Source organism: Aegilops tauschii, chromosome 5 (assembly GCF_002575655.3).
Source record: "Aegilops tauschii subsp. strangulata cultivar AL8/78 chromosome 5, Aet v6.0, whole genome shotgun sequence".
In the NCBI taxonomy this organism is placed as follows: domain Eukaryota; kingdom Viridiplantae; phylum Streptophyta; class Magnoliopsida; order Poales; family Poaceae; genus Aegilops; species Aegilops tauschii.
In genome coordinates, this window is record NC_053039.3 from 542,327,964 (window position 1) to 542,339,245 (window position 11,282).

Here is an 11,282-nt window from a genome sequence, read left to right on the forward strand (position 1 = left end):
CGTGCTATGCGGGCTGAACAGTGTATGCGGGAAACCAAACAACTAAGGTCTGAAAAGATGCTGCACCGCGCGGGCCTGGTTGGCCTCGATGCAGGCAACCAAACACGCCCTAAACTTCAGTTTCTCCTGCAACCAACCAGCATGAGGGGCCTATAGTGCACAGTGTGTAGGCTGATTTCACCAGGGAAATGCCGTTGCTATCGTGATGCGTTGGCTTTGGTCGCAGACACGAACCAGATCCTCTCATCCCACAGAGTCTTTGAATGCTGAGTGCAACAGCGGCATCACACAGGCTGATCCTCTCATCCTACGAACTTGAGACCGGATCGACCAACTACACGACTGGGACCGGGCGATCGCGGCAGTGGCCGGCGCCCGGCGGCGACGGCCAGTAGGTGCGGTGGCTGATCCCTTCCGTCGGCTGTATGTACCGGTGCAGTGCATGCACATACGTTTCCTGCAGACGAGCCTCGTGCTGCCCGTCATGGTCAGCTCCGGCGCCATCGTACGTGCTCTGCCACATTCCCTTGTGTTGGGGCCTCGTACGTGAGGTGAGGTTGTCTAGCACCTGCAAGAGCACATGAAATGGGTTCTCCTTCTCCGGAGAGGCGTTCAAGGGGCCGGCACGCAGGCACGGGAGGTGCACCACAACGTGAGCGTCCGCCACGCCTACGGGCACCGCCAGGAAGACCATGTCGTACGCGGCAAACTCGTGCGTCAAGTCCTTGACGTCGGCGTGCAGAACGGCATTCTCGTGGCCACGTCGTCGGCACGCGCGACAACGGCGGGCACGGCCGGGCGCCACTGCACACGTGATGAACGCACCTGCGCGAGTGGCAAATGCCATGGTCAACGAGGCGCGGCTCACTGACAGCCTCCGGTCTTTTTTAGTCTGCATATAAATTTTGTCTGAAGTCAAAATTTCTTTACTTTGATCAAACTTATAGAAAAAAATATCGACACTCATAATGCCAAATCAATATTTTTAGATTCATTATAAAATATAGTTTTATATTGTATTGCAGATGTTGATATTTTTTTAATTTAAATTTGGCCAAACTTTATAAAGTTTGACTTGACAAAAATTTAATACGCGAAGTAAAAAGGACCAGGGAGTACTTTACTCAAAAATGATTAACAAGCTCATATCGCCAAAGTTTGACTGAGATGGTACAAATAGAATTGGAAGTTGATGCATTGAATAGAACATCTTTGAAGTAAAATAACCCGGGCTCGCTTGTATGAAATGGCCGGTAGCTCATTTGGATGACCCCCATACTCCCACGGTCTGCGCAGCCAGGTAAGGGGCGTCCAACTAGAGTGCGCTCAGACATCCAAACCAACACAAGCAACTCTAGACTGCCAATTGAGGCACCTCTGACACGCCTCATTAAGCAGCAAACTGAAAGCATACACACATAAAGAGTTTGAAAGGATTTTAGAATGCAATATTTTGTTAATAATACAAGATGGATGGGTTACAATGCAAGAGGTCGAGTGCCTCTCGTATTCGAATACAACCCATTAACGGTTGCGCAAGGAGCGCTCCCTCAGCATGTCCACGTAGGATAGGAAACGACACGCGATGTACTGTTGCAGGGATTGTACTACTGATCTCCATTTACTTTATGTGATGTACTACTAGCGTTGTACTGCGGCCGTTGGTGTACTACTGCGCTCTGAAGAGAGAAGCGCCCGTCCTTCACTTTCCTCGTCTCCATTTTTAGTCCTAAGCGCACACAACGCCTCTCCCTTGCTTCTCTCCTAGAGCATCTCCAACAGCCGCGCCAAAAGACGCGTGCGCAGGGCAAACTTGGTTTTTAGCGCGCGCTGGACGGTTTCGCGCGCTCCAGCGGTGGCTGGAAACAAGCGCGCACGGGAAACAATTGCGTGCGCGGGAAAGGGCGGCAGCTCGCGCACTACTTTTGGCGCGCCGCTTTCGGCGCGCCTATAAATTGCGGCGCTCGCCACGCGCCTATCCACACTGCCACGCACGCCTCGTAGCTTCTTCGCCGCTCCAGCGCCTCCACCGCTTCCTCTCCTCGCTGCTCCAGCGCCCTGCCACCGCCGCGCCACCATGCCGCCGCGCCGCCAAGGAGCGTCGGGCTACCGCGGCGTCCGCCAGCGCCCCAACGGCTGGTACTCCGTCGAGATCCGGTCCGGCGACGTCCAGCTCGGCCTCGGTACGTTCCAGACCTCGTACGAGGCCGCACACGCCTACAGCAGATGAACTTCCAGGATGTCCACACGCGCCAGCAGGCGCAGGACGTCGCCCCTCCGCCTCGTCTTACCACGGACCAGGACCGTGCGGAGCACGCTCGGCGGCAGCGCCGCCTCCTCGTCGCCGAGGAGGACGAGCGGGCCATGGCGGAGTGGCGCCGGCGCCACCCGGAGGACGTCGCCAACGAGGAAGCCTTCTGGGCAAGGCGCCGCGAGGAGCAGACGGCAAAGCGTCGCGCGGAGCGGTTGGACAGACGTCGGCGGAAGGCCCTGGCGTTATCACAGTGCAAAATCGCTCAAAATGGTGGGCAGACGATCTTTTCGTCTGATGATGACCGTTGGGAGGACATGTGGCTCGATACCTCGGACCAGACCAGCGAGGATGACGATGATGATGATGATGATGACGATTGAGAGTAGGCTGTAGTTGCACTATGTAGTTGCACTATCTAGTAGTTTTTTTATGTCGTTGCACCGTAGTTTTTTAATCTATCTATGCTATGGAACCATGTAAAATATCTATGTATCGTCTTTATCTATGAATTTTATTTATCGTTTTTATTAAAAAAATGTACGCAATGTTTAGCGCGCGCTGCATTTTAGCGTGGCCGTTGGAGCTACGCGCGCGCTCAATTTTAGCGCGGCTGCTGGAGCCAGCGCTGCCAGCCGCGCCAAACCAGGCGAAGGGCGCGCGTCAAATGAGTTTTAAGCACGCGGCGCGTTGCGCGGCTGTTGGAGATGCTCAGAGCATCTCCAACAGCCGCGCTAAACAAGCGCCGCGCCGCAAATTTGGCCATTTTAGCGCGCGCGCAACCCGCCGGGTGTCTCCAGCGGGCGCGCGATAACCGCGCGTGCGGTATAAGGAGTTGGGCGCGTTGTCCGATTCGCTATCTCGCGCGGTGTATTTGGGGCGCCCGCTTCCGCGCACGGCACACTCGAGCGCTCACGCCGCACTCTCTCCTCTCCGCCTCCTACGCCCCGCGCGCGCCGGCGCCGGCGAACTGCACCCCATGGACGCACGCGCCGGCACCCCGCTCACCCCATCCTATAGCCGCGACCCTTCCACCGCCGCCGCCGCAAACCCTAGCGCGGGGGGCGTTGGCCTCGCCTCCACCGGAGCTCCTCCGACCATCGGCCTCGTGCGCGGCCTCTTCATGCCGCCACGGATGACCTCGGCGGCGGGTGGCGTCGCGCCGGCGCCGCCCCGAGCCGCCGCCCCCCCCTCGAAGCTCCCCAGTGTGGCACAGCCAAAGAAGGGCAAGGCATCGGCGAAGAAGAACAAGGCGGCGGACGGCTCCGACACCTCGAAGGCGAGGAGGAAGAAGCTTGCAGGGCGTGTGACGGGCGCGGCGGCTACCGAAGCGCCGGCGAGCTCACTCGTTGAGCCGGCGGCCGACGCGCACAACGTGTTCGACGAAATGCCCCCAAGGTAAATTTTTTTTGAACGTTTCTTTTCTTGTTATTTTTTGAATGCATTCATATAGATAGCTTATTCGCATTGTTCAAAAAACTTTCTAGTCTCAACGATGATGCATACATGTCAACTATGGGTGTTGGCTCCAACAATTCGCATTGGTCTCAAACCAATGACATGCATTTCGAAGACCATGAGTTCGAGGTGGACGAGGAGGGTGAGGGCATTGTCGACGCGCCGATAGGAAGAGCGGGCAATTACACCAACGCCGATGACATCTTACTATGCAATACTTGGTTGCAAGTGTCGAGGGATCCATCCGTTGGAGGTGATCAAAGTAGAGATGCTTATTGGGGGCGGATGAAAGAACACTATGATTTTCACAACGTGAGTGGAATTGACCGCTCCGAGAGATCACTTCGATCCCGGTGGTCGACAATCAACTCGGATTGTCAAAGGTGGGCGGCCTGTCAAAAGGCGGTTGACAAGTTGAACCCAAGTGGCACAAATGAGGACGATAGAGTAAGTGGCATTTCATACATGTTCATCATACTTGTTGTTGGTGTTCGAAGTGCTAACTTGCTTTGTTTTCATGTAGTACCACATTGCACAAAACTTGTTCAAAGAAGAGGAGAGGAAAACCAAGAAGGGGAAGATCAAGAAAGGAAGGGTCTTTACCTTGCCTCATTGCTATAACGCGTTGAAGGATGATGAGAAATGGAAGAAGCGTGAAGATTTGGATGATTTGCATTTGAGCAACAAACGCAAGCGAACAATTGAGTTGAATGGTGATGATGACGAGGAGGAGGATGATGCATCAAGTGATGACGACAAAAGAAGCCCCACACCCAACTCGGTTTCATACTCTAAGCCAAAACGACCGGATGGGTGCAAGAAAGACGCAAAAGAAAAGAAGAAGAGGAAAGGAGATGATGAGCTCAAAAATGCTATGGAAGCTATTGTGAAGGCAAGAAAAGAAGGCAACGAGGTGAGGAAAATGGCAAGGAACCAAGATGCCGCGGCCGAGGAGAGGAGGGTGGCGGCCGAGGAGAGGAAGGTGGCTTTGGAGGAGAGGAAGGTGAGCAATGAGGAGCGAACAAGATTGTTGGAATGGGAGAAGCACTTGTTCTTCTTGGACACATCTAACCTCAATGAGGCGCAAAAGGAGTTTGTCAATCTTTCACGTGAAGAAGTCTTGATCCAAAAAAGAGCCATGATTCGTGCAATGGGTGGCGGTGGCCTCGGCGCCATGGGTGGCATGGGTGGCTTCGGAGGTTCCATGGGCGGTTTAGGTGCCATGTGAGGCATGGGTGGCTTTGGAGCACCCCCCGACGCTATGGCCGCCATAGGAGGCATCAGTTTTGCTTCTCTCATGGGAGGCATGGGTGCACCTCCGGCCGCCATGGGCGGAATGTCTTTCGATGTGCCTCCTCACACACATGCCCATGAAGATGCCGTTGAAGATCTTGCCAACACCGTCGGAGCTTCACGTGATGCGGTGCGCGATGAGGAGAAGGAGGAAGAATCATCTTCGGAGGAGGCAGAATCGTCTCCGAAGATGAGGACGAAGACGAGGACGAGGATTGATGTGTCTTTCGTTTGTGTCTTGAACTTGGTTTGCATTTTGAACTTGGTTGGATAAACTTGTGGGCATGATTTTGAACTTGTGGGCATGAATTTTTATTCATCAACTTGTTTATGTGAAATTTTATATGTCATGTTCATTGCATTTTGAATGTTTTCAAATCCATTTTGTGTCCAAAATACCATATATGCAATATCCCGGCGAGTCGCGCGCGCTGTATTTTTTGCACGCTGCTGGAGCGGCGCGCGCTGGCTGCATTTTAGCGCGGCTGTTGGAGCCAGCGCTGACGGCCGCACAAAACCGGACGAACGGCGCGTAGCAAACTAGTTTTTAGCGCGCGGCGCGTAGCGCGGCTGTTGGAGATGCTGTTAGCCACCCCAAATCCCACGGAGACCCCCTTGCACGAACGGGTGGCCGCGGTATAATGGGCGCCATGCCGCCATGTTCCCATGACGGACGAGGGAGAAGCAGGTGAGCGTGGGGTGAGGTTGCCGCTTCTCTCACGAACGGTGCTGGCGGGGATCGTTTCTCTTCCTCAGTGTCGCCGGATCTGAGGACCCGCCGTGAGGACCGCGAGAGAAGCACCATCCTCGACTAGACCCTACGCCAGGCCACGCAGCGGCGGCGGGGGAGTGGAGGAAGAGCCGACTGCTGCGATCCGGCGGCTTCTCCGTCCTCTACGACAAGTGCAGGCGCCCTACTACCACCTCCCTCCGTCCATGCTTGTTGTACGAACAGCCACGCGGCCTCCTCCACCCGCCCGGCGCTGCTTCATGGTCGTGTCCTTGGGGATGGCCTGGTCCGGGTCTCTGAGCTCGCGCAGCGGTCGCTTGGACTGTGAGACAAGCCCGGCGCGCTCGTACGCGACCACCATCGTCTGGTACAGCACCGGGTCCATCTCCGTGCCGGACTCCCGCAGCTTCTCGAAGAGCTTCGCGGCGCGGTCGAGCTCTTCCCGGCCTTCAACCAGATGAACGGGACGGTGGAGTAGGTGACGGCGTTGGGCTTGATGCCGCTGGCCTGTATTTGCCGCACCAGGCTCCTGGCCTTGTCGTCCTCCAGCGCCTTGCCGTGGATGGCGATCATGGTGTTGTATTGTACGTCATCACGTTGGGGCTGACGACGCCGTTGCTGCCGCCGTCGGATGGCGAAGGCGGTGCTGCACATGAGGCCGAATAGGTGAACCGCCTCCCCGAACAGCCCGGCGTCGCCGTACACGCGGAGCATGGTGTTGTACGTGCCGACGCTCGGCGGCACACCGGCCCGGCGCATGGACCAGAAGAGCCGGTCGGCGTCGCGCGCGAGGTCCAGCTGCCCGTACGCGTTGAGCACGATGTTGAAGATGGAGAGGTCGGGCTTGAGCGCGCCACGGCGCGCATGTGCGAGAAGAGCGAGACCGCCGCGAGTTGCCGGCCACGTCGCGCGAGCGCGGCGAGGACCGGGGCGTAGGACTCGGCGTCGGGTGCCACGCCGTCGGCGGGGACGTCGTGGAGCAGCAGGCGCTTGGCGTCGCGGAGCAGGTCGGACTTGCAGTAGGCGGCGATGGCGGCGTTGTAGGCCTTGAGGTCGGGCCTGATCCCCGCGGCGCGGAGGCTGGAGAAGAGTGCGAGCGCCTTGGGCGCGTCGCCGGCGCAGAGGGCGAGCGAGGTGGATGAGGTTGGAGAAGAGCACGAGGTCCGGCGCCACGGCGTCGGCCTCCATGAGCGGGAGGAAGGTGAGCGCGCTGCATACATACCAAAGAAAGTATTTGGATTTGCGAATCGTGTAATAAAAACTAGGATGTGGGCTTTCTAGAACAGGTTGATGTTCAAATCCTGAAAGTTAGCGATGTAGACATGAAAATCAGGGAAGCTTCTCCTTTTTTGATTTACCACACGAAATGAGTGCTCTTTGTTCTTATTTTGTCAGGCATGAGCGTTCTTTCGAAGTGAGCTTCATTTCTCTATAGTCAGGTCTCCAGCTGGTATGTTCTTTTTGAATATTTCAGTGCCAAGAAATGATGAAATTTGATAATTCACATGTATCAAATGACACAACTCAGCTGTTGTGTTCTTGTTCTTTCTATATACTTGCTCCACACTCCGATAGATCCAAATCCATAAATACAACAATGTTGGGTTGCTCTGTTGTTTTCTATTTTGCAAAAATATTGGGTTGCTCTGTTTGATCCACTATAATTTGCACGCCTACTTTTTAAAATCCGTATTGCTTCATTCACTTGCTGAAGCTCCTAAAAACCTATAGAGCCATTGTTCTTCTGCAAAAGCCAACATTCATTTCACTGATGACCACCGCATATCACTCTGTTTACATTCATTTTTACTGAAGAGCTAAACTATGTCATGCTAGCTTCCTTGCTTGTATATGAAATTTGATAATTCAGCCGTGGTATGCAGCGAATAGTTGTTAGCTCCTTTCACTGAACATTTATGTGTATAACCTTTTTTTTTGCGGGTGATTTATGTGTGTATAACGTTGCTATCTATGTTTGCTCATAGAGATGATACAGGTGACACGGTTATTTCGAGAACATAGACCATGTATTTTTACTGTCGTTGTATCTCGGTCAAGCATATTGTCGTATTTAGGTGCTGAATTAATCATGTTATCCTGATAAATCTCGATCACCAATTTATAATTATGAATCAAATCTGCTGCTTTTTTTTCACTGTTTGGTCGTATGGATACACCCTCAATTTTTTTCCATCTTAGCTTCCAATTATCCGCATGTCGTCTGAACAGTATTCATATTTTAACAATTGTGCTTCTCTGGATCAAATATGCACTTTCACAAGTACACAAGCTAGATTGATACACACAGAAACGCATAGGAGGCGCGCCCAGAGCGCGCCCCAGCCACTAGTAAGAAAGCGAGGGCCGCAGCTTCCTGGGTGTACCCAACCTTCAAGTGAGCGAGCAATTAATGATAGCCACATTCAAGAAGGTTGATTGCCACTCGCGGGCAAATTTGACAATTTTGACCTGTGGATGAAATCATTTCGCAGAATGAACTGCTCTTAAAAAAAATCACTCAGCTGACCTTTTTTAGTGGCACCCGACACGAAGACGTCACACTACACTGTGCAACACCTCACAGATAGGCGCTACACGCCTGACCAGCGTCGCACCTCGGACTGCCTAAAAATTACTAAGTCAATGTGCAGCGCCTACGAGCTAGCCAGGTGTGTAGCACCTATCTGTGAGGCGCTGCACAGTGTAGTGTGGCGCCTTCGTGTCGGGCGCCACTAAAAAAGTCAGCTGAGTGAAATTTTTTTAAAGACAGTTCATTTTGTGAAATGATTTCATCCACAGGTCAAAATTGTCAAATTTGCCCCACTCGCGTTTGGAAAGAGGTTCCTCGCAATCACATACTCCGACACTGAGTCGTCAACACCCTCGTGGCATATTCATGTGAAGCCGCGGAGACATATCACAGTCAACATGTTCTCTGATTGGGATCCCATCCCGCCGACTCATTGTCATCTCTCTACAAGGCACATGCAAGTTGTATGTCCCGGGTTTGCAACGGTCAACAAGAGTGGTGATACCTTTGGGGTTGAATAGAGCATCGGTTGTCCGGCCGAAGTGATGAATGACAATATATGTGCGAGCCTGATGTAGTCAATGTACCGCTCATCTCGTAACACATTCAAGATAATCGCTCGTGTTTGTATCTGGATTTTTCTAAACCTGACAATGCCTGTGTTTATGCAACTTTTCCGTCCTTAGGGGGATATTTTTTGGGGGCTGAGAACTAATGGTTTGACAGACCGACTGCCTTGAATTTGTTGGAAACAATAATTGTGTGGAAACAACTATGGGAAGTGAGCGGAGTTGGTTTGACGCATGATTTTCGTTGCTGGTGGTCCAAAATGTTGATTGGATATTTATAAATGTTGTTGTGTCACGATGAAGGCAAATTATTTAGTGTAGTAGTGTAGACGGTGACGATTACCCTCGTAGAGTGGCAAAACCCTTTGCAAGTTTCAATTTTATTTCGTTGGGTGAATGGTGGTCATTGGTCTACTGCTACTCAACATCCTCGACAAAATCTAGCACGACAAGCAGTTCGCTCACCCATCTACATAACTAGGACAATGAAGAGGAGAGGTTTCAATCGACCCATCTGAAGGGCCATTTCACTCCCTACACGCTTCACTCGAGGCGTACAAGGCTCCCAGCCATGGTCGCAAGTTTGGTTGCAAGAAGGACAAAGAGTCACAGAAGAGGGACGAGCACCTCCCTAGGTAGAACAACTCGCCATATGTGCCCCGGTTGGCCTTGTCGATGTGCTTTGTCCCATGCCTTCCCCTCCAAACGAAGTTGGACGACCCCTCGTCCCTGTCACATTTACCACCCTTCTAGCACATTAGCACCACAAACACGAGCCACGTCTCTTAGTGTTAGCGTCGAGTAGTAGGGTAAGCCCTCAGTGCAGGCCCTTATACCATACTTTTATACTTATCCATACTCTTTTATCTAGTCAAACCACAATTGTAGTTAATATATATTACCGGTAACCTCCTTTTGATAGTTCAATAGATGGTGACATCATTAAATATTTATAAGTGCTCTTCTGTGAAATATTTGTAATATGTATCACTAAAAAGAACATTCACCTTGCTAAATCTGAACACTGCTTGTAGTCAAAGTTATATTACTTTTATATTTTGATACAATATGCCTGTAAAAGATATGTACAATCAATACAATAATTGTGTGAAAAAATTAGAAAACACAAAACCACACATGAATTATTTTTCATACTCGCATGATATATTGTGTATATATCCCTGCTTGTATATTTAAATATCTTGGTAGAGATATCTAACCTCTATAGTCATATAAATACAAATTTACTCAAGTTTATACGTTCAAAATTCATGAGAATGTTGACTAAATCATCATCACTTTCTTTTTAAGACCATCTTTCTCCCTCTCTCAACGAAGTAACTATCACAAAGTTTTCATCATGTATATTGGGAAGGAAAAGGGTTATGGCCATTGAACGCCATACGCCCATAATCACATGGATGGCAGTTTCAAGGGCCACTTGGAGAGCCCCTTATTGGCGCCTTTGGCGCCAATTAGGGTAACTGACGCTCACACACGGGAGAGTATAAGCCAACCCAACTGAGTTTTCTTAAAAATTGCTCAACTGGTGGGCCTGCGATCATTGACCAGTCCAGCAGTGACCGTTGACCACAAAGAGTAGACCGTTGACTTTTCTGAAAAAGGGAAAAAAGATCAATTTTTTTAAAGAACAATAACTTTGAAAAATGTTCAACAAATTTGGGAAAAGTTTATAAAATTTGGAAAAAAGTTCATCATTTGAGAAAAGTTCATGAATTTGAAAAAAAATTCAAGGCGTGGAAAAGTTCATAATTTGGAAAGTGTATGAAAAAAAAATCATGAAGTTGGAAAAATGGTTGCAGCTCTTTTTAAAAAGTCATAATTTGAAAAGAGTTCACAAACTTTGGGAAAAGTTCACGAATTTGAAATGAAAGGTTCACAAAAATTAGAAAAAGTTTTCAAATTTGAAAAAATGTTTGCGGATTTGGGAAAGATTCATGAATTTGATAAAAATGAAAACTAAAACAAGAAAGAAAAAGGAAAACTACAAATAAAAAATATGAACAATAGAAAAGGAAAATAAACAAAAGAATATGAGCAAACAGTTGAAAAAAATCCTACATGGCCCGACCCATTTAGATACCAGTGCTGTGTGGGGGTGTGCGCTAGTTAGCAAAATGCACTCTAACGATGTTTAAGGCGCCAAATAGGCGTTTGGCCACAAGTGACCCTCGTGCCACAGTCCTCCCCTTCAAAGTATGGGCTCGCTTAGAACAGCGAGGGTCCAGAGCCCAAATCTGCCAAGAATCCATCCAGCATTTTGGACGTAAACCTACCTAAATCCTATTCTACACCTGTTGACATGTAGCGCCAGTTACAGGCAAAACTGCAAACTGGCGCACACCCCTGTTCACTTTGATAGATTTAGTTGGCAGGCCCATATACGGACGCGCGTTTGTTTGAAGCTCCCAACCGGTTTTGGGAAGCTTC

At 50.6% G+C, this 11,282-nt stretch overlaps 1 protein-coding gene and 1 pseudogene across 1 annotated transcript; one reads left to right on the forward strand and one right to left on the reverse strand.

Moving 5' to 3' along the window:
• Nucleotides 1-2,226: 2,226 nt before the first annotated feature.
• Nucleotides 2,227-2,634, forward strand: LOC109746072 (uncharacterized). Its single transcript, XM_020305185.1, has one exon. The coding sequence runs from the start codon at nt 2,227-2,229 to the stop codon at nt 2,632-2,634; it is 408 nt and encodes a 135-aa protein (XP_020160774.1).
• A 3,179-nt stretch (nt 2,635-5,813) lies between these two features.
• LOC109746071 (uncharacterized) lies at nt 5,814-7,131 on the reverse strand (annotated as a pseudogene).
• Between the last annotated feature and the right edge of the window lie 4,151 nt (nt 7,132-11,282).